Source organism: Lycorma delicatula, chromosome 1, assembly GCF_047948215.1.
Source record: "Lycorma delicatula isolate Av1 chromosome 1, ASM4794821v1, whole genome shotgun sequence".
NCBI classification, from domain to species: Eukaryota; Metazoa; Arthropoda; class Insecta; order Hemiptera; family Fulgoridae; genus Lycorma; species Lycorma delicatula.
This window is the reverse complement of record NC_134455.1, coordinates 103,207,129-103,231,481: the sequence shown is the minus strand read 5'-3', so window position 1 is coordinate 103,231,481 and position 24,353 is coordinate 103,207,129. Positions and strand designations below refer to the sequence as shown.

At 32.1% G+C, this 24,353-nt stretch overlaps 2 protein-coding genes across 2 annotated transcripts in view; one reads left to right on the top strand and one right to left on the bottom strand.

Moving 5' to 3' along the window:
- LOC142318152 (sideroflexin-1-3-like) overlaps nt 1-12,822 on the bottom strand; it is a 68,897-nt gene extending 56,075 nt beyond the window's left edge. Inside the window, exon 1 of the mRNA XM_075354697.1 lies at nt 12,462-12,822. Within this exon, the coding sequence (XP_075210812.1) occupies nt 12,462-12,619 (158 nt within the window). The 5' untranslated portion in view covers nt 12,620-12,822. The remainder of the gene's footprint in view (nt 1-12,461) is intronic.
- A 381-nt stretch (nt 12,823-13,203) lies between these two features.
- Nucleotides 13,204-24,353, top strand: part of Gprk2 (G protein-coupled receptor kinase 2) — a 142,414-nt gene continuing 131,264 nt past the window's right edge. Inside the window, exon 1 of the mRNA XM_075354696.1 lies at nt 13,204-13,547. Within this exon, the coding sequence (XP_075210811.1) occupies nt 13,496-13,547 (52 nt within the window). The 5' untranslated portion in view covers nt 13,204-13,495. The remainder of the gene's footprint in view (nt 13,548-24,353) is intronic.

Here is a 24,353-nt window from a genome sequence, read left to right as displayed (position 1 = left end):
GAAAATTGGGATGGTCTCTTCATACTCATGGGCGATCTCAATTCTAAGCTCATGTCTTGGAATAGCCACGTAATAAATGCTAATGGCAGGTTGTTATGCGAAGAAGCGAGAGCCCGCAGGATAGTCGTCGCAGGCCCTGAAGTGCTCACCTTCGTGAGTGCTAATTGATCGACATCGTGATTCTGAGGGCGGTAAAAATGCCGTTTGCAATAGAAACGATCGAGGACCTCAGCTCGGACCATTCTCCGGTCTTACTGGAGTTGGGCCTAGCAGAGGCCGGGCGCGATCCACCACAGACTCTCCGAAGGTCAGTGAAATGGAGAAAATTCCATGAAGCTCTCCAACTGGATTTTAAACCGGTAGATCCAGAACTCCTGACAACACCGAAGGACATCGACGACACGGTCGATCGCGTCACGTCGTCCATAAACGAGGCTGTGTCTTATAGCACTACAAGAAAAGGCCGTACGGCCCCTCCGTAACGATCTCCCACCTTACATCTCCGAGGCAATCTTGAAAAAACGCCGGCTAAGGAGATATCACTTTACCCGGTCCTCCAACGACAAGCGGGAATTTTACAGACAAACGGACAAGGTGAAAGTGTTGCTGGCAAAACATCGCTAAAAATCTTGTGCAGGTTATCTGGTCTCGATATAGGATGATATCTCTTTGGTGTTCAGGTTGAATAAACGGCTACGCGAAGGAAAGATGCCTCGCCACCCGGTGCTGGGACGACGAGGTTTCTTGGCTTGTTCGGAGTCGGATCGGGCGGAGGTCTTCACGGACACACTGGAGGAACAGTTCACTCCAAACCCCGCCGGCCTCCACAAGCCCCATTAAGACCCCAGGGGTGTAAGGAATCAAGGCCCGAGCATACCGGAACATTCCCCCGCTCTCACAGCGACCATGGCCACCCTTTTCACGTCTATTTTATACGTTGGATATTTTCCAGAATACTGGAAAACGGCGAAGAGGTATTATTTCTGCCCAAGCCGGGGAAATGTCTATATTCTCCCCGGAATTACAGGCCGATCTCAGATTCTGTACATTGCATATACAAACGATACGCCGTTGTCGGAAGGCGTCAACACCGCTTTATACGCCGATGATACGGCATATTACTACGCATCCCGAAATATGGATTACGCAGTCGAGAGACTCCCAACGCCAACTGGATTTAGTAGAGCCGAGGCTTCATAAGTAGAGAATCAGGGTCAATGGGTAAAAGTCTGTGGCCGTGCTATTCACATGCAAGCGACGCGCTCCGGCCAGACAGCTGGAAAACCCAGGGGAAAAAATACTCTTTGAGACAAAAGTTAAATATCTGGGAGTAGGTCTGGATAAACGACTTACCTTAGGGGAACATGTAAATTATGTTACCCAGAGGGCAAAGGCCGCCAGGACTTCCTTATACCCAGTGCTTAATCGAGCCTGCCCCATTCCGCTGGCGACTAAGACTCATTCATAGAGTCTCGGTCTTGCCAATTCTGACATACGCCTACCCGGCATGGGGGGGACTCTGTTGTGCTCTATGTTCCAGAAAAAGCTAGAGGCCGTCCAAAACGTGGTGCTGCGGACGATTTTCGGAGCGCCGTGGTTTGTCATAAACGCCACACTTCGCTACGACGCAGACAAAGCTGTGTCGGATGTGGGCGTAGCACAGGCGCGCGGACTGTTTGGGAGAGCGGCCGTATCCGAGAATAGCCAACTCAGGGACATTTTCCGAGAGGACCCTACACTATAATATGTGAGGAAAAGGCCTCCGCCGTGTTACATGAACCACCGTGAAAAGGCGGGACGAGGGTTTGTGTATGATAAACCAGGCTTCTACATCGGGTGAGCCAACAGGGAACTCCCACAAATGATTGACGGTCTTTATTGCGAGGTCATTAAAAAAGATGTGCGCGTAAAGTTGTTACAGTTCATAAATGTATAGACGACATACGGTCTATACAAAATTAAATTAAATTTATCAAAATTAAATCTATTTTATTTACTTCAATGTAACATCCTTACTAGTGCTACAAATAATTAAACATTTAGTTGGGTTGTATTTTATTCAAATCAAATTTAAAATAAATACAGTTACCGAAATTAATTGAATCTACCCCGTTATAATATCCTACAACAATATAGATAAAGATAAAATCTATTGTTCTAACGAGAGCTTAATAATAATTGAACACATGTTTTTGTTGTATTATACTACAAAGGTGTTCTCAACAGGAAATAGATAGGGCGTTGCTACCTGTCAGGACCCTTTTTCACTGTCTACGGTTAAGTTAGTGAAAGTCTTCAGTTAAATAAACAAAATAAAATATACTTAAATCCTTAATATCAAATCCATTGTCTTTGTAAAGGTTAACTTTCAAATTTTATTGAAACATCTGAACCTAAGCGCCTACTATCTAAATTAATATTTATCAATATTATTAGGTTTTTTTGCGCGCTCGAGCGAGAAAATTAAAAGCGATATTGCCGCGATTCATAAAAATAAAAAAACAAAAATTAAAATTTTATAAAAATTTAAGTCGGTAGGTTGAAACATGAGAAATTTTTTGTCCTAAACGAGGTGTGTTTCTTGCAATACAGAACATGCCTCTTTTTTATGTCTGTTTCATGTGAACCAGCACAATGACGATGTCCACGCGGTTCCACCAAACCCTTCCAGGACACACGAGTAGTAAAGAAATAGGCATACGGGCACCCATGAAAATGTCCCTTTTCCCTGTGGGAAATTCCCCGTGGGAAATTCCATTTCCCAATTTTCCCTGCGAGAATTTCCCCTTTCCCTCCTTCCATGTAGGAATTTCCCTTTTACCCTTTTCACCTGCGGAAATTTCCCTTTTCCTTTTTTGTATTGAATGAAAAATGTTGTATATAAGTTGCGCGCGTGAGAAAAATGAAATGTGTGCGTGGGTGCGTGTATGTGAATAAAAATTTAGATGTACCTCGGGGATGATCCTGGTCGTCGTATTATTGAGACAGGGAAGCGTCATCCGCCACTCCAGGACCCCGACGTGGCTCGTGCACCAGGAGGCAGCGGCTGCGTGTGTTCGCGTGCGTGCGTTGATGTAGCGGCACGGATTGTTGACTGTGCCAGGTGTGGCGCGCGACTGAAGAACAGCTGACGAAAATGGCCTAAGGTTGAACGTCCTATTTTAAACGGCCGTTAAAGTGGTAGGCGCGAAAGCGCCACACCCTACCGACCAATCGCAGCGCCGGATTCAAAGCGACCGCGCATGCGCTACACGTAGAAAGTTACTGGGGCACCCAACACCACCACCACCGCCACCGCCACCACCGCTGCAGTCACGAGCCTACAGGTAAATTAAAACTTAACACTGATCACAAACATAGGAGTGTGCTAAATTATCGTAATGCAAAACCCTCTCTCACTCTGTGTGTTCGTAAACTTCCACTAATATATCGCGAAAACATTCATTCAGCATTAAGACATTGTCTATATGATGCCCGTATATAAAAGAAAAATATATAAAATATCTAGGAGGTGTGTGTGTTAAAAGATTCCTACGATCGGCAGTAGCGTCACGCAACAAACTACACTCTTACTTTGTATTATTACAAATAAAGCAGTAAAATACACCCACTACCCAGCTGACACCCAGGAATTAAATGTAAATGATGAACACAAAGTTTGCAACAATTAATTGCAACAGTTACGCAAAAATGTCTCTTAACGCCCTCACATCTAATATAAAAGTGATATATAACATGTATCACTGTAACAGAAGACAAATTTATAGTACATACTATTTTTTTTAGTTTTATTTAATCGAATAAGAAATAAAAACCTTCAGTTCATACAGTGTTAATAAGTTTATTTAAATAATTCTATAAATTATTGTACGAAAAGTACATTTATATATAATAGAATTATCTTACAAATTTATTTGCAACAAATAAATGGTAACACTAAAAATTATTTCTTTAAATTTTATAGATTGGAAAAACAATTGAAAATAATTAGAGGTATAAATACACAGCAGGTCGGAATCAAAGCGGCCGCGCATGCGCAACACGTAGACCGTTACTGCTGCCACCATTAAGTAAGTATGGACATAGCTTGAGGATGATCCTGGTCGTCGTGGCCGTTGCACCGGGAGGCGTCACCCGCTACTCCAGCTTAAAATGCTAACTATACAGTGAAAAATGAAAAAATCCTTTAATTAAAATTTAAAAATTTTTCAAAAATGGTGGGCGATAGATTTTGAGTTCATATTCATTTTCAGCACCAAAAAACAGATTAAAATCATGTATTGCATGTTAGGAAACAAAAATTATGTTTATCAGTGCTATGTATATATCAACTACCATCATCCTGTACATTTCAGTCTTTAGATGGCATGCTGTGAAGTTTCTGACATGTGTGTTTATCAGTTTGTGTCAAACAAGTTAAGCAAAGAAGTCTTTAAATTTTGTTAAAAATAGATAGCTTTGAAGTTCAAGCAGTTATAAAGTACTTTGTTCTAAAAGGTTTAATCCTTTTACAGGCATACAGAAAGAGCTAGATTTCACTTTATATGATTCTTCCACTAAATTTTCGTCTGAAAAAAATGAACTGCTTAATTTAAACATGGTCATACATTCATTGATGAGTGCTCAGAACATCCAAAAACTGCAAAACAGCAATTGGTGCCACATTTATTAATAGTTGTTCAAAAATTCAATCAACTGAACACTTCTAAATGCAAATCTTCTGGTTTCTTCAATATTTTATAATAGTAGTGGTGGATTCACCATCACACCATGAGTTCATCAGAGACCAAAGAGTATGTGGGAGCATGTTAGAGTATACCAAAGAAAGCAAAAGTGGTTCCATCTGCAGGAAAAGTCATGGCTATGGTTTTTTGGGATTCTCATGGTGTAGTGCTCATAGACTGTAAAAAGGCAGGACGATCACTGGAAAACATTACATTTCATTGCTGGACCAATTGAAAGAATGCTATTCAGGTTATATGTCTATATCTGGCCAAAAAGAGGGTGCTTTTTTACCATGATAATATACCTGTGCATGCACACGCACACATGTCAGATAATTGTTACAAAACTTTACAAGCTGTGATTCAAAGTGCTTCCACATAAGTCATAATTGGCTTCCAATGATTACTTCATCTTTAAAAAGTGAAGAGAAGATGATTTACTTGATGAGGTCAGACTTGGACAAATCCCATTACACTGAGGGTAATAAAAGTTGTTGTAAAGTTATTCTAAATGTATGGTATTGTAAGGTGTCCTGCAGTAGTTGCAGAAGTTGAAAAATATAAATTTCTGAATAATCTTATGTTTTCACGGTCAGCCCATGAACTTTCTAAACAACCCTATCAGTTCTCAGACCTGAGAAATTGGCCTTCGTAAAATATTACCTGTATACTGGTCATAAAGTAGGTTACAGAAACCTTGTTTAAAAACAAGTCTGGACAGCTGGGAAACTTAACTTATGATGGAAAAATTTATAGTTCAATAATGACAAGGGGTCATTATTTAATAGTCTTTCAGAATTTTAAATTTATTACAAAACGTTTTGTGAAAATTTTTCACAGAAAAATTGAATACAAACAAATTTCAAAAATTAGTTTTCTTGACCTCTCTGTCACAAAAACACACTTCAAAGTAATCAAAAAACCAGCAATGACTGGAGAATTTAATTCAGAACAAATCAAATTACCTAACCTTATAACCTTATGAACTGTATGATCCACAGACAATTCAACAAATGTACATTACTTGAATGCCAAATATAAAAACTCAACCCTACAAAATACACACACACAAATTGATATAACACCAAATCCACTGACATTCAAATCAAAATAAAAAACAAATTTCTCTAATCTTTGGAACAATAAGCAAGCATTAAACACAGTACACAATCACCAAACACACCAATTCCTCTGGAATATACAAACTGAACTGTTCAGTCTGGAACAACTAAGAGTCAATTATCTCATTAACTGGAAATAACAAATCCATCAAAATTCAAAACAATCTTTATATTCTACGTACTCATAAAAATGACTTAATATACTTGAGCATAATCGAATATAAAAACACAGAGCAACAATATAATTGAGTAGACTTTAATCAAATCTAACACACTCCAAATTCACAGTATGTATCTGCTTAACTCAAAAACAGCAGCAGATGCCACAACATATGCTGTAACAGCAGCATTCATGGCAACAGCATGATGTGCAATATTGTGACAACAGTAGATGCCACAAGACGAGAACAGCAGCATCACTCAGTGAAGGTGTGTTCACAGGATACATAAAATATTATGAACAAAATTTTTTAAATTATGTATTTACTAAATATGTTTTTTTTTTTATTAAATTTGTATTATTTAAAGTTTACAGTATTAAATACTTATTCTATCCTGCTTAAGAAGCAGGGATTTAGGGATTTGGCAGCCATTATGAGTGGGGGAGTTTAAAGATAGTACCATAGTTAAATCCACTAAAGTTGTTATAAAATTTGCTCAAAAGAAAGCAGACGTTTTACTTCTGGAATTGTAACTCAATTTAATGTTGAATGTGGATTGTTAATATTTTTTTAATATTAAAAAAAATATTTCACTTACGAGTAATTATTTTTATGTATATTTTTTTCTGGAAAAAGGGTTTTGAATTCAAAATTATTTAAAAATTTTGACTCTCTTAGAGCCTATCTTGGTAATCATCTGAAACATACAATTGGAAAGTAAATGGGAATTGTGGATATTGAACTATTTAGAAGTTTGCAATTTGTCTTGTTTTCTACAAAGAAAAGGAAATTTACTTAACCTAGTTGAACAGAAATTTTGTCTAAAAGAAAAAACTAATAGAAGTTGAATTTCATTAATGATTACAATTATTTGAGTTTACAAGTAGAACAGTGTTAAATTAAATACAAGACAACCCTAGCACAAAAACTAAAAGAAAAGAGTGTTTTGTACTATTGTTTGATTTAATGAATATTTGTTTAATCAATAACAAACTGCAATTACCAAAGATGTCTTTAGTATTTATAGTTATTATATTACTACATGATGGCATAAAACTGATCATTCTACAATATTTCTAAAAGATAAAAATCTCATGAAGTATTAACATTAACCAATTTTCAATTACCATTTAAGTTGTCTATAATAAAATAAAATAAATAAATATGTATAAAAATAATAAATGTATAGCTGATTTGTTAATTCAACAAGATATGATTTAAAACTATATTTGACTAATTTTACTACAATAAAAAAAATAATATTTTTTCATTGTGTTCTGTATTTTTAAACATTTTTTATATCATTTTATGCAATATAAATATAATGGCTAAATTAATAAAGCATGACAACTTGGGAGAATACAAATTAAAACCGCGATGATTAAACTAAATCAGGCAGACTGGATGCACATTCACACACAAATACAAGGAACACATGCATGCACAATGCAAAACACACACAAAAAAAAATATTTGCAGTCGCTTAACAATACACATTCTAAGATGTACCACAACATGCAAATGTTATATATAGCTCATAAAAACCAAGATATAAAATTAACAAACACACTAAATTTGAAAAGAACATATTGAATGAACCACAACATAGAATATATATATTATTCATTTACATACTTAAGGGGTTTCTAATATTTTTTGAGATAGGAAGGTTAGCGACAGTGTTATTGTGTGTTCCACTGTGAAGCAAATAACTAACTCCAAAAGAAAACTCATTATTTTACATATAGCTTTCTCCAAATCAATCATTGTTGTCTCATACACCAAATCCTTCTCAACTCTTTTCTTAAACTTTTATTTCATCAATTCCTCCATTTTCTAAATTCTTCAGCATATTTCTTGTTCTATTTAATCAAAATACTGTTATCACCTAATAAAAATTTCTCTCATTCTTATCTAATACCATCCTTAATTTAAATTTTTAATTAACTGCAGTATTGCTTTTTTCTAAACATCTTTGTAAACTTTAACTATGAGATTTCCTCTTTCTTACCATCCTTCAACACTTTCTCTTTATTTGTTAATTTTACGATCTCATAAAAATTAACGATAATTTTTCTTAATCTCCAGATCCTACAATTTCTGCAGCCATATCTTTTTTTCCTAACTTTTACCTTTTGCTTCTTTTTCTATGATTGCCTCAAAATATGGTCTCCTTCAAACACAATAATCAGTAGTTCTCCTTCTCCACTAGTTAGTAGTAGTACATGGTGTTACTATTTTTCAGGACAATTAAAATATTTATAAGAATACAGTATTTTGAAATAATATTATTACAAAATAACATCATTATATACATAACAATAGAAAAAAATAATAACTGACTTGAATATTTATTTGATTTTAAACAAAATTGAAGATAAGCCTAAGATTTATGCTTAAATGTATTTACTGCAATTAGCTTAAAACATTTATACTTACAAAAATAAAGTACATCAACATAAGATCATTAAGACACCGACATTTTCAGTCTTAAATTAATAATATATAAAAAAAAATATATTTATTTCTTCAACATAGTCTGTATTTGTGCATAGAGAAACCATAGTAAAGATAAACCATGGTAGGAATACTTGGTTTAATTATATAAATTGGTGGTACATTAGTGGTTTTTATAAACATTTTCACATAAAATAAAAAAGATAAACATTTGGCAATGAAGAAGTTTATTTTGTAGCTCATACTATTGTATTTATCTGGTAATAAATCTTATTTTTATTACACACATGTATTTTATAAAAGAACTTATAAGAAAGAGAAATGCCATTTAAAAACATTGCATTAATGACAATTGAAAATAAATTCTTAATTTACTTAAACCTATCATTAGGATGATATAATTCAGAGTACAAAGAAGTAATTTTATGACTTTATATTTCTATAATTATTGTAATTACATGACAGTAATAACTGTTATTAATGTAATGCACCATCTATACATTATATAGCCATATGATATGTTGCATTTGTAGTTACGAAAACTGAAGAATAAAATAAATAAGTTTTATAAACAGGATTTTATAATTAAGGATTATATAAACAGTAGAGTCATGACTTTGAAAATAAAGGTTATATGCCAACAAGCCAACACCCTAATGAAGAAATTGAAGTATGCTATAATTTATTAGAAGTCATGGAAAAAGAAAGGAGAGGTTTTATTGTAATGGGTGATTGGAATGCAATGGTCAGAGAAGGCAAGGAAGCTGAAATGGAAGAAGTTTGTAAAGAAAACTGTTTGATAGTTGAAAACGCTCTTTGAGAATCGAAAAAGAAGAAGATATACTTGAACCCCTTCCTCCTCTAAGGGAAAGAAGTACCAGATTGACTACATATTACTACAGAACAGGTACATAAATTGTCTTAAAAATACAAAAGTGTATTCAGGAGTAAATTTTAACTCTGGCCATAACCTGGCAGGGCGGAAGTACCCATGGAATTGCAAAGAGTTATGAGAGGTTAGCCGCAAAGTTTAATATAGAAGCTTTCAAGAAGGAATCACAAGGTAGAGAATTAGAAGGAATATTCATGAATTACTGACAGAGAGGGATTTTAATGTGGACAGATGGAAAATGTATCAGGATGAAAGAGAGTCTGAAAACGGGTGCTAGGAAGCAGTAAGGGTTTAAGAAAATAATAGAACAAAGAAAGAGTTAGTTAATGAACGCATGGTGCAAAAGATGGAAGAAAGAAGGAAATGGAAAAATAGTCACAGTAGTGAAGGGAGAAAAAGTTATAGGAGTTAAATAATTTGTTAAGGAGGGAAGTTGAGAAGGCAAGAGAGAAATGGATGAGTAACAAGTGTGATGAAATAACAGTTGTAGAGAGAAGGAAAATTTAATATGATATACAGAAGCCAACATATATGTTTTCAAGGAAAAGCAAGTGCATTAAGAATGAAATGTGAATAAAGAAGCCTGTGGGCTTGATAAATCACTGATAGAAATTCTAAAAAGTTTAGAAAGTAAAGGAAGGAAGTTATATATTTGTGTAACGAGATTTATGAGAAAGGTAAATGGCCAAGAGACTTCTTATCAACTGTGAAGATATCAATTGAGAAGAAAAAGATTGCAACCAAATGTGAGGAATTTAAGTGAGAGAACTATAAGTTTGTTGTCCCATGTAGCTACAGTGCTTCTGAGGGTTACGAAAGAGGGGATATCTAGCAGACTTTCTAAATCAACTGCTAAAGAACAGTTTCGTTTTATGAAAGAAAGGAGTTCACGAGTTCACAACATGCTACTGGATTACAGAAAACTATTGGTGAAAGATACATTGAGAAAGGAAGACACATGTACATAGTTTTCAGAGATCGTGAAAAGGCTTTGGACAGGGTAGTAAGATAAACTAATGACCATTCTAAAAAATAAGGGTGTTGACTGGAAGGAAAGAAGAAGGCTAACAGGTCAACAAAAAAAATAATAATTTGCAACTGAAATAAAAGTAGATGAATTAGAATATATTTTTTAGCCGAATCTTAAAATGAAAGCAGTTTTTCTTTATCATCGTCAGATTTTTAGTCATGACCCTTTAAAATATTAAGAAACTTCTTAAATAATAGAATAAAAATAATATCAATTAAAATTCCTACATCTATTTTGTATACATTTACATTTATCTTATTTCCTTTTTTCTTATTTTCCATTTGTGTTCAATGAAGTCTTCTGTTTTTATCATCCAGCAGTACTCATCATAGATTCATCCCATCTGCCTTGATAACATTGTTCAATCTGCAATATATCTTTGTGGAACCTGTCACTGAAGTTTAAAGTTTTACACACACACACACATACAGAGAGAGAGAGAGAGAGCTTAACAGCTCAATAAAATAATACCAAAAGTTGTTCTGACATAAAAATCTTTCAGTAAATTTAAAGTATCACTTATGAAATAATCTTTATAATATGTATTTGATAAAACCACTACCATAACTAAAGAACAAACAAGTCATACCAAGAGTTGAACTCATACTGAAGAAAATTTCATCTCATTGAATTACTCTGACATGTCTATACATCTCTGCCTTGACATGAAATGACGTTCCGACTGTTATGTATTAAAATAGGTCTACAACATGTATCGCAATATAAATCAGTTATCAATAAGGAAACATACAAGACATACTAACTTATTTGTATTGTCTGTTTCACAAAGGATGGAACATTCTTAAGGGGTTATAATTTAAGAATGTTACAAGATTGGTTGTTTCAGAATACATATTCAGATTTAGCATATAAAATACTATGCAGAACACCTACTCCCTTTTCAGTTCCAAATTTAATGTTGACCAGTGTAATTTGTACCTTAAACAGGAAAAAAGTTGAAGTAGGAAATGACTTAATGGAGGAAGATAAGATTGGAATAGGTGTTAGACAGGGATGCTGTCTTACAGCTACACTGTTTAAAATTTACCTTGAGGAGATCATAGGAAAGAGCATGAAAGTTAAGGGAGGTGTGTGTTTTGGTGGGAAGAGGGTAGAATGCATCAGATTTGCTGATGAGATGGTATTGCTAGAAGAAAATATCAAGATTTTATAGGAATTCTGGAGAACTTAGATAAGAGTATGCAAGGACTTTGATAAGAAAATCAATAGTAAGAAAAGTAAATGTATGACGATTAGCAAGGATAAGAAAAGAATGTTAGTTAATCTAGAAGGGGAAGAATCTTAACCTAGAATGTTAGTTAACCTAGAAGGTAAAATATTTTAAATATCTTGGAAGCATTATCTGTGATAATATGAGATGCACAAAGGAAATAAAAACCAGCATTTCAATAAAAAGAGAAGCTTGTCAAACATCAGAGGAAAAGACTTGCCAAATATTTTGTATGGAGTGTAAGGATCATGTAGGGCAGAGATATGGACTTTATGCAAGGAAGATAAGAGAATATTAGAAGCTTTTGAAATGAGGACCTGGAAGAGGATGGAAAAGATAAAGTGGACATTAGTAATGATGAGGTATTAAAGAAAGGAGAGGAAGATGGAAATAGCTCAATGATATTAAGGTAGAAAGAAGTTATGGTCATACAAAAAGGATAACTGAAAACATAAAGTAATGGAGAACCAATGCTGTATAAGAACTTGCTAAATAGCACAACACTAATGATGATAACTAATTATACACTTATTTTCTCTGTATTTTTTAATTATTTATACTTTGGGCTATCAAACTTTCAACAATCGTGTAATACTGGCAGACATTTTCAGTGATAGTGTTACTAAAATCAGTATTTGTTTTTTTTCAATGATCTTTGACAAAACTAATATTAGCAATTTATACAGTAATTAATTTATTATGTAAAATAAGGGGAATTCCCCTCATTTGAAAAAATCATCACTAAATAATTGGGATATTTTGAATAAAAAAAAAACAATATATTCGTTTTATATGTTTTTTAAACAAATTAATAACTTATGTAAAAAAAAATCAAAAATACATACCTGTAATTGTCATAAATCTCTTTCGCATGATTTAATTGTGAAGAAGTAGCCAGAATGTTCAGGGGATTCGTGAGAACAAAAAAATGTTTTGCTCTTCCGATGTATGTTGATTGATCCCATTTTGGTTTAGTTATATCCACACGGGGAAGATTTGCCATGGCTTTTCTTTAAAATTCACGATTTTGCCTATTTTTGAGGATCACAACGGTAACTATAGTGAATGATTCATTAATGAGCAAAACAATAATGGTAGACCACTTGTAGTTTTTTATTTATTGATATTCTTAAATACAAATTAGGCTTTTAAAGTTTCCCAGAATATCCGGTATAATATCTTTCTACAACCTCTTTTGAAAATTAAATGTCGGCTAACTTTACCCAGCTGCATGAAAATCGATATTTGTACAAGTTGAATATATTTTTTTTAATTTTCTTCCGGTGAAGAATTCCTTATTAGAAATATTAAATTTTTTAGCAATTAAAAAATTGAGATGAGTTTAACTTTCGTCTAATAGATCTTCATGAGTTGACTGGGTTAATACGCCCCATTTAAATAACGATTTTTGAACATTTGTTACATTATTAGAATATCTTAAAATACTTATACAGAAATGTTTTGCATTTATTGAATAGATTACGGTTTTTTTTAAATTAATGAATTCTACAAGTTTACAAATTTAAAAAAATTAAATGTACCTTGATGTTAACTATTGTAAGGGCATTGGTTAGCATCATAGCGGACGACAAACTGTCAGTTGAGCGGTTGACATTGTGCTAATTAATTTGTGATTGGTGTTATGGTTTAATTTTTTTGTCGGTTATTCATAGTGTATGTATTGTTTTTGGTTTAGGCAACCAGAAAAAATGTTTTTGAGTTTTTATTGTATTCGGGAGGTATTTAGCACTGAAATCGCCTAGAAAACGCCATTTTCCCACTCCACCACACCCCGTCCGTTCTATATTGAAGTAAACATCTTACATGGGAAAGGGTCGACATCGGCCCGGGAGACGGGAAATCGAGCAAACTGGAACTCATGGAATTGGAGAATATTGTTGCGAACACTGTTTATCTAAAAGCAAGAGAAGGTAATACTATTTTTTATAACAGTTTCTGTGTTCATATATCCTTCAGTTTTGGTTGACCTGGAGAAATCAATACTGGCATATTTAAAAGCCTAGGCCTTAGTAGGCAGTTAGTGAATTTTTTGAATTGTTATTTGTCGAAATTACCCTATCTTACTGTAATTTTATTACCCACGTTGTATTAAAATTTATAAATTTCTGTTAGGTTATTTTAGAAAATAAAATATTTTTCATTGAAGTTTTATCCAAAATTATTACATTAATAAGTGCAGGTTTCATTTTAAAATTGAATTGTCATCATGATGAATTATGTGTTAAAATGTTATTTGAAGTAATAAAAACTATTTAATTATTATTTAGTACTACTTTGTGATTGTTTTAGTTTTTAAGCATTTATACTTCATTAGTTTTTTAAAAATGTACTGATGCAGGTGATGAAGTTTCGGGTGTTGTCTGTAACTTGTTGAATAGAGCAGAGAGAAATTTTTCATGCAGTTTTAATCATTTTCAAGTTTTTGGAGTTTCTTTTTTGTTTTGAAATATTTATAATAGCAGCTTATCAGAATTTTTTACTTCGTGATTTTTAGCCCTAAATGTCTTGAGGGAAAATATCAGCATTCAATTTATTTTGTAAATTAAGTAAGTGTCTAATAGCCATGCATTAAAATATTATTGTGTTGCATGAAGCAGTTGCTTGTTATATAGGTTATGAATTACTCATCGATATAAATTTTCTTAGGTGTTTTGCCAAACTATGTTTCATGAGATAAGTTCTGCAGAATTGCTTTAAAGTTGCCTTGTAAGTTAACTTCTTTTAAGTGGAAATTTTATTTTAGTTTCTGGTAAATCATTATATTTTTCCTACTGTGCTTGTTAGTCCTTATGAAAAATTCATCTGCACTTTTTGTATATTGAATAATTATTTATCATAAAGATATTAGGCAATGACATTACATTGGATTGCTACAACATACTATACTATCATGTCTAGAAAAACGCATCAACAGTGTGAGTTGTTAATTTGCCAATTTCCATCAAAATGTTTCTCCGTGCTGTAAGTTTTAATATTTCAGTATTTTTCAGTTAAATGTTTTATTTTAATATTAGATTGTTAAATCCATTTGTTTTTAATATTAAATAAAGCTTTGAAAAAAAGCATATCTTCTCACTAATATAAAAATGGTAATGAGTTGAATGTGTATACAGTTAAAAAGTAACTATTGCACTCTTAAAAATATTGCTGTTGCTTATTTTTTTTTTGTGTTTTTCTGTTTTGTAGAAGTGTGGGTTGCAATACTATTAAAACAATTTGTAAAATGTTAACATTGTCAAAACATTTTGTGTTGTTACTCTTCTGTTAAAAACTGTATGAAATTGCTTGTAAAATACATATATTATTTTACATTTATTGTGGTAGTATATAAAATTTCAGGGTAACACTATATGATCTGATTTTCTGTTAAAAGCCACCACTTATTTATTTTAAGGAGTTATTTGCAGCAGTGTATGTTGTATCATAGCAATTGTATCATATCATAATTTTATTTAAGATTGGAGGTGAGATTGTTTTATAGCATTAGTAAATCCATAAATTTACTTATATTATTATGAGGACAAGTAAAAAATTACACTTTCACCATAAAAAATCTTCAAGGTTGTCATATTGCCTTCTGTGCATGCGTACTTAAAGTTGATACAAGTTCAGTCATGTGTGTGAAAATTTGATCCTGATGTCTCATTGCTTTTGGCTATTACAGTGTAAACATGTATGCCTCACTAGCAGTTTGCACTAAGGAGGTATAATGGGCAGTGATAAGATTTCTCTGGTCAGAAAGTGTGAAAGGGGCAAAAATTCATCATAGACTTTTATCACAATACAAGGCAGTGCTTTATCATGTAATAGTGATTTTTTGTGACTTGAGAAGTTTAAAAGTGGTTGGATGAGTGTGTCACTTGAGGAGGAAGACACCCATTAACATCCATATACGACAAGATTCAGCAAGTTTGAGATGATTCTGACAAATAGGCAAGTTACAATCAATGAGGTAACATCTTTGACCATCAATCATGGTTCTGCCTATCAAATCATCCATGATGAACTTGACTTCACTAACATTTACTGTCAAAGAAAGTTTGTTGTTACATGACAATACCCGCCCGCACACAGCTCACCATACTGTTCAAACCAACAACAAGTTGAATTTTGAGGTACTGGGATACCCTCCCTACAGCCCAGATCTTGGTCCCCCCAGTCTGTTTGAACCGCTCAAGGATGCTTTTTGAGGTTGTCGACTTACCACACACATGTGCAGGAAGCAGTGCGAAAGTGGTTTCGCAACCAACTGAAACCTTCTTGGAAGAGGAAGAATATGCAAGCTTGTGAACCGCTGCACCAAGTGCATTGATAAGGAAGGTGACTATTTAGAAAAATTGTGTATATGTTGGACCTCTACCTTTGTGTAGATAAATTGTAGAACAAAAAGTGTTGATAATGTTTTACATATCCTCTTATAATGGAGAAAGGTGAAAGTATTGGAAGTGAGATTGTTTTATGGTCTTAATAAATCCATAAATTTACTTATGTTCTTATGAGGACAAGTAAAAAATTATACTTTCACTGGATTGTATGGAAATTGTTATCAGATTTTCTTATATTTGGTTAATTTTCTGATATTATTTAATCTTATGCAGATATTCATATCACAAGATATAAAGACTACTAATTTTTCCATTAGGAGGATTAATATTAATTATTTTTTGAATTATGAATAAGTTTTATCAATAATTATTTAATTTTTTAAACTAGATATTAAGTTTTGGTTATTTTCTAATTAAATAATTTATTTAGTTAGTATAATGATTAATACAGTAACTTATTCTGTCAGATTTGAATATGTATTATGAAATTGCTAAATGTTTAGTAGTGTAAAGAAGTTGCTCAATATTTTTTTTTTCTTAAATAGTGAAATTTGCTCATCATTTACAATTGTGGTAATTCTTGGGTGAAATTTAAATATTTTGGTTTAAGTGATAAGTATATTCATTTGCTTTTGTTTTTATTTATTTATTTTTTATAAAATCAGTCGTGTACTGTAGAAAATTGAATTATTTTCCACCTTCTTGTAAAGTAAAATCCAATTCTTTGATTTATCATAACAAATTGAAAAGAACATTTAATTGTATTCAGGATGATGTAAAGTTTGTATTAAAATTCTCTTAAACATTTTTGTATTGTGATTAGTGGATCATTTTAGTAGTTGATACTACAGGGATTTTTTGTCTTCAGTCATTTGACTGATTTGATGCAGCTCTCCAAGATTCCCTATCTAGTGCTAGTCGTTTCATTTCGGTATACCACCTACATCCTACATCCCTAACAATTTGTTTTACTCAGGGTTTTATAAAAAATTGTCATTAATTCAGGAAAGAGGTGCAGTACTAGTCTCAATTAGCATTTCCCCCCATTAACTAAAATATATTTAGTAAATATTTGTGCTACATATTCTATTTTTTTTTCTTCTTCAGAACTTGCACTGATAAACAGAAACATATTAAAGAACAATAAACATATATCTATAAATTAATTTCAGTTTTTACACGGTTGCAATTTTGAAAATGATAGTGTTTTTAAATCATGAGTTAGTGGTTTAAGAAACTGTTAAAATCATAACTGTTCAGAACATGATCTAAATAAATCTAAAGCGAGACAGGAGCAAATCAGTCAGCAACATGAACAAGTCACTGCTACTAGTAAAGCTATTTAAAACTGGCATTTGTAATATCATTAACACATTTTGAAATAATCAATTTACTTTATTTTTAAAATTTAATAATTAGTAAATTTTGTTTTACTACAGAAATTCATATAAGTGAGAGTTAGACATTTTTTTAAAAGATTTTTCCTCTTCATTCGATATGCAAAATTCTGACTAATGGAAGATGTGATTCATATTAATGGTTATTGTATTTTAGTCATATGGTTAATCATTTTGAGCATGAACTTCATTGGGGACAATAAATCTCAAAAGTAAAGATTTTATTTGCACATAAATAACTGTGTTGTACACTAACCAAATGCAAGTTGACTTGCTATTAACAATAATTACAATTTGTTGATAGTCTTAACTGCAGAAAGCATTGTTGTGGAAGATTTTGAAACTTAGTAACAGATATGATACAATTTTAAACTTATTTTTTATTTATTCTATAATTTATGAAAATATTGTTCGGATCTCTCAAATGATTAATGAATTATTTTATTAGCTTTTATTACCAATAAAACTATACAACCTGAGAAATCCATTATGAAATAGAAATATCATTTGTGTGATGGTAATATCATCACTGTAATACTAAGAGAAAATTATCCCTATTACTAAATTTTGTACATTTTTGTAATTTTATGTCTTTTATGAAATGATCATTAATATTTAGAGAGTTATTTTATATGTACTTGAATTAATGTCCGATCATTTTTTTTTAAGTAATTTGTTTTCCTTTGATCATCTAAACAGCTTTAGTGCTTCTTAAATGCAAATTTCCATATTTAAGTATTTACGTAATAGAATGTAAGAATTTTTCTTTCTGGTTGTCATATCATTTTTAGAAATTGAAAGTTGAGATTTAACGTTTTTCTTTTTTTTGAGGTTTAACCCTGTAGCATAGAGAACCCTGTAGAGTTGTACAGTGTATCAGAACGGAATCCATCGTATAATAAATAAAAATGAATATTAATTTCAGAGTTGTCACTTTAAGCAACCGTGTTCTTTTTTTTCTAAGAGAATTAACAACATAACAGAATCAAAATAATTTTCTTCATGATAAAGTGCTTTGAATTCAAAGTGAATAAATCAACACTTTTGCTCAGAGTGGTAAAAATTTTAACTCACAGGAATGGTAGGTATCTGATTTGAAAATTCTTTACTCTTTGTCTGTATCATAAAAAGAATGCAAATCTGGTTATATAACGAGAAACATGTTATAATATTGTATTACTATATGGATGGCTCTAAAAACATTTAATTCTGTTCGTTGTGCTTTTGGTGGCAATAGGATGTACATGTTTGGACTTCACAGTATTGTCGGTGTTTTTGTTACAGAGCTGTGTGCTGTTAATAAGGCCTTAATATAATTAGCCCACATTTGAACATGTACTTATCTGTTCAGATTCCATGAGTGCCTTATAGGCAATTAGTGAAATGTACTCCAGATCTCTTTCTCAGTGAGATTCAGTGTGTTATTTCTCAAATGACTCAACGTAACACAGCTGTTAGCTTTTGCTGGATCCCCCAGCCATATCCAAATTTCAGGCAATGAGCGCACTGAGAGTGCAGCAAAAGAGACTTGTTTCTAGCCTCCTTTCACTGATCATGTTGTTTCTGATGGTCTTGCTTGTATTCTGAAGAAGGCGATCCATGATGAGTGGCAGAGTGGCAAATACCATCAAAAATAAACTTTGTCCTGTTAAGAACACTATATCACCTTGGACTCCTCATGCAGGAATAACTATCGAGAGGAGGTTATTATTTTCTGTTTGCGAATAGGGCACACTAGGCTCACTGATGGATTCTCATGACTCAGACTGATGCATCTGTTTATGTACACTGCAACTGATTGTACACCACATCCTTGTGGATTGTGTCTGTTTTGTGGCATTGCACTGGAAGTTTAAACTAGGGGGCTAACTTCCAAAATATGTAAGGAAACAGTGAGATGATGTTATCAACTGTTTTATGATTTCTTAGGGCCATCCATTTATATTGATATTTGATTTTTATATATTATCTTTCACCAAGTCATGCCATTTGCCAAATGGCAGATTGTAATTTTATTGTTTTCATTTAGATTATAAATATAATATTTCATTGAGACTTTTCTTTTTTATCATATGTCATAGGCTTTTTTCATGTTTGCTGTGTTTTTATATTAAATTTCCTTATTTGCTGTGGGTTTTAGTTTTTAAGTTAATTGTTAATTGGCGCTGATGACAATACTTCATTTTGTGCTCTGAAAAAACAATGAAATTGCAGGAATTAGCTTGATTTGGGGCTGCTCTGAAGAACACCATGGAAACTTACACTTATTATGCCTCAGATGCAAAAGAGATATTTGATACTGAAAAAAAAAGGACAGATGAAATTTACGTAAATGTCATACTAGAATTAAAGAAGTGGTTCAGAAAAAGAATTTAGTGCAGAGAATGTTTGAATCTTTGCATTTATCTCCAGCTTCTAAAGTACTAAAATTAAATAAGGCACAACATCAGTCAGCCTTAAAAAAATTATAAAAATAAAATTAGAATCATTCTTTAATGAAAATGTAAACCTAGGTAAAATGAAAACATTGAAATCACTTCTAAAATCAGTTGAATAGATGATTGTTGATTGTTATACCTATTATACAGACGTAATTAGTTTGAAAATATAATTAGAAATTTGAAAGAAATGTGTGTTATAGCTAGCAAAGAAGAGAAAATTAGTAAAAAATCCTTTTTCTAGCTGAAAGTCACTGAAGAAACTCTGAAGAATTTATTGTAACAGATTACTTGGTAAGATTAATCAGGGATTTAATCTTTGCATAATAGAAGATATCTTAAAAAAAGCCATACTTCCAAACATAGAAAAAGGGAATGGTAATAAATTAATTAATACTGTTTCAGTGGGTGGTAAAGTACAAGGTGATCAAGAACTGTCTGACCTTATTTTTTATTGTGGTAACCAGTTGTGGCATGGGAGACCTTGTGGAATGTGATCTTGATTCGTCGTATTGATTCACCGTTTTGCTGCCATTACAGCCAGTCGCTGCTTAGCAGTTTTGAAAGAAAAACATGTAACTTATTCTTATTATGTTTTCATTGCCATTCAAAATTACTGAATGGGTTAGCAGAGAATCTGTATTAAATTCTATCAGAAACTTGGTGACACACAATTAGCGGGAATAAGGAAGCTTTTGGTGATTAAGCTGTGGGTAATACACAAATTAAAGAGTAATATCAGAATTTCCAAGATGGCTGAACATCTGTCAAAAGTGAAAAAACCTTCCACCACCAAAAATCCTGAAAAAATTGAGCAAGTTCGACAAATGATGATGAATGATTGTCGAACAACTATTAGAACTTGAAGATGAAGTAGGAATTTTACTTGGCTCAAGTTTTGCTGCGACAGTATCTGAAGGATAGCTACCTCTTTATATCTTGACAAACGAGGTACAAACTGCTTGAAACTGGAGAAGTAATATGATGCTTATAAAAAACTCCAAAAACAAGATCTTATCTTATCTTATTATTTGTACCTCAGCCCTATAAAAATTAGATATTATATGTATTCAAAGTGCAATGGTCAGTTATTAGAACACTTCATTTATTCTCAAGTAACGTATATTTTCATTTCAAAACAATGAAATTATTTTTTATGATGTATGGAGGATTGGGAAAATAAAGGCAAAAAATTAAAAATGACTTGCTGCACTTCTTCCATTCACATAATAAAATGCACTTCTTCCATTCACATGGACCAAGAACTTCATTCCAGTCTCTTCACATGGCAGAGTATGGGTATCATTAAATATATTAATGCCACTAGAATTTATTATTATTACCAGTTATAACTTCATTATTAGTGACCAAATTTTGTGCAGAAATAATTCATTTATTTAATTCAGTTGCATCTTAAACAGCCAGAAAAAAGGTAATCATGTTTATAAAGATAATCAGTAAAAAAAATGCTATATTTAATTCTAAATATTATTCATTTCATGAAAAAAATGTAATTGCTAATTGTGTTACTTTAAATTGTTTAATATGATTTAAAATCAAATTTTAGTATGTGTGTATGAATAGATAAGGTACTTTACACTAATACATACTTAAATACATTTTTGGAAATTTCAAAATTAGTGCATCATTCTGTATATTTTCTATTCTGAAAAATAACTCTTCATTTATTAAATAAATGTAGAAAAAAAGTTTGTTGTTTTTGATTGAAAAAATAAGCTTGTTGGACATTTTTATATGCTTTTCTGCTTATCTATAAGCAGAATGAGGTAGTTGGAATAACAGGTTGAAATATCTAGAAATTAAGGGTATTCCTCCCGTTTGAGGAATCAAACCCCAGACCAGTAAATTTATAAACCACCTTGCTAACCAAGACACCACCTGATCATAATAAGTCAGGTAGTGAATATCCAGCATTATATTTTCAATCAAATGTTTTACAAGTTTTCTGTTAAAATGCAGGACTACAGTTCCAAATCTAGTTAAAAATATTGGTATTTTTCTTCTTATTCTTCATTATCTATTCCTTATTCCAGTCCTGCTGAACAAGAAGGATTGAAATATGATCAGCACTGCTGCACTGATGAAAGGGAATTAGCCAGATCTTAGACTCTTCAGTATTAAAAAAAAAAAAAAAATAGTTATTTTTTATCAGTTTCAAATGCCCATGTTTATCAAGATTTATTTGGTTTTTTGGAATTAAATTTATGGTATTACGTCAGGAGTAATCAATATGAGCTGCTGAAGTTTACTGTGATTGTTGGTAAGACTTGTGAAATTTTCGGTTGTGCAACTTTGAAATAAAAAAAAGAGAAAAGATTTTGGTACTTCTTTTGTGTACAGTGTATCAATATTTAATAATAATTTTTGGTTTTTATCCTCTGTCACTCTGCTGTCTCATCCAACTTCATCCATTCTGCATTTGTTTCTTTACTTCTGTTATTTGTTAGACTTTCTGAAGTGTTTATCATTTGGTTCATTGTATTTCATAGGCTTTTTCTTGTATTACTCACACAAGAAAAAAGGTGGGAGTGGTTAATGTCTTGTAGTTATCTTTGATATCTCCACATGCTTCACAATTGAAGATCTAGGAGGTTGTTTCCAAAGAAACCTAAATCTGTTCTCTAATGGCTTTTTAATGTACAGTGGTAAATAAATTTTTTTACATAATTTATTTAAACTGGGCAATTCACAGTTGTTGGTCAATAATATGTTGCTCCCATTCTGTATAAGATAACCCGATCTTCACAGGAGTGATGAACGTGATGGACATTTGCTGCCTAGAAAAGGCCTTCAGTTATTCTCTGGGTAAGCTGTTTGTTAGGCTACGGTTCCTCCCTCCATGGATAGATCATTTATTCCTTTTCCTTATCCTTGATCTCTTATTCTTTATTTTCGGTCTTGTCCTGCATGGTCCATTCCACAGATGCTGGAAGCTGTAGATTCAGTGCATTCATTTTTAATTTGATCTGGAGAGCTGCCTGCCTGCTGTCCAATCTATTACTTTCTTTTAGTCAAACAATAAATCTAATGATTGGTGCCTATGAGGTAAAGCTGAGCCTCCTTACCTCCCTAAAAAACCAATCAAAATCCCCATCATACAACAGTAGAGATGCCCAGTGGACTAGTTTCTTTTATTTTGTTATCTAGTTTTTATCTAATCTCTATTCACAGATGTAATTTTTAATTATAAGTTCAAGTATAATGAAGGGCTAGCAGCTGCTAATTACATAAAATTATTATTTATTATAATCCAATGCAGTTGAATCTAGTTGTCAAACCCCACGTGCTGGTATCCAGCACGTCTTACAGTGTACATCATATTGGATATTGTAAGTTTAATAAAAGATGAATATATAATTTTATCATTATAATACTGGATATTCATCAAATATATTATTATGAGGGAGTTGAGATTAGTGAAAGATGCCAAATCTTTGTCTGAAACTAGATAAACTGATCATAAAGTAAAACTAATATTTCAATGTAAAATTATTGTGGATGTTTATGAGTGTACAGTTTTAGATCTGCCTGTCCGACTATAGGCAGTAATTGTATAGCAGCATGGTGTCGAGGAAAACAACCAGCTTATTTGTATTAAAATAAAAAAAACCCAAAACCACTTAAAATAGTTTATTTCTGTTGCATCATCTGATTTCTGTTGTTTTTTTTTCTCTAAGGAATTGAATAGAAATAAATTTTCATCTTTAATATTTGCTGTTTAGTGTAATATATTATTCTAATCTAATTGATTTTGTTGAGGCTATATTAAATCTGATATCAACAAATTAAATTAAGCTAAATTTTATATTAAACACAGGTTAAGTGTTATGGTACATGGCATCAGGTGTCTGTTATTAGATAGGAATTTTTTTTTTAGATTAAAAAGCCTTAATAAATTTTTGTATATATGCTTCGTAGCTGATACTAGTGACATTTATAATACTTATTAAACAAATAACTGGTTTATAAGGTATGAAGTATTTTTGGTTTTGGCGGTTTTTTTTTATACGTAAGAAAGCGACATTAAAAAAAATTAATGTTAATGCATCACACACACACATATATATATTTTTTTTTCAAGATCAAATCCTAACCACAATTAGGGTTGTTATTCTACATAAATATTTAACTGTTTTGTAAAAGAAAATGTAAAATAATGTAAACTAGGTAGTGCAACACACTGACTCACTTTATTATGTTTTGTTTGTTCCAACAAAAGCTTATTGTTGATTGAAAGTTCTTTTGTGTTCATTTTATTTACAATTTTTGGTCTTCATTCAGAAATAATGTGAAATTGGTAAACTCGTTTTTTTTTACAAATTTTACACATTATTTCTGAATGACAACCAAAAATAGTCTAAAATCAGCTATTCTCTTTACGTTGATCTTGGTAGAAATTTAAAAAAATCTGAGATTAACTTGTAGTTTCTTTATGGTTGTTTTATGAAAGCTGTTTGAGTGTATTTTGCTGTTATATTATTTGAAAGGATTATAATTTTCCAACAGTCAGATATGGTTTATCGCCTCATAATCCA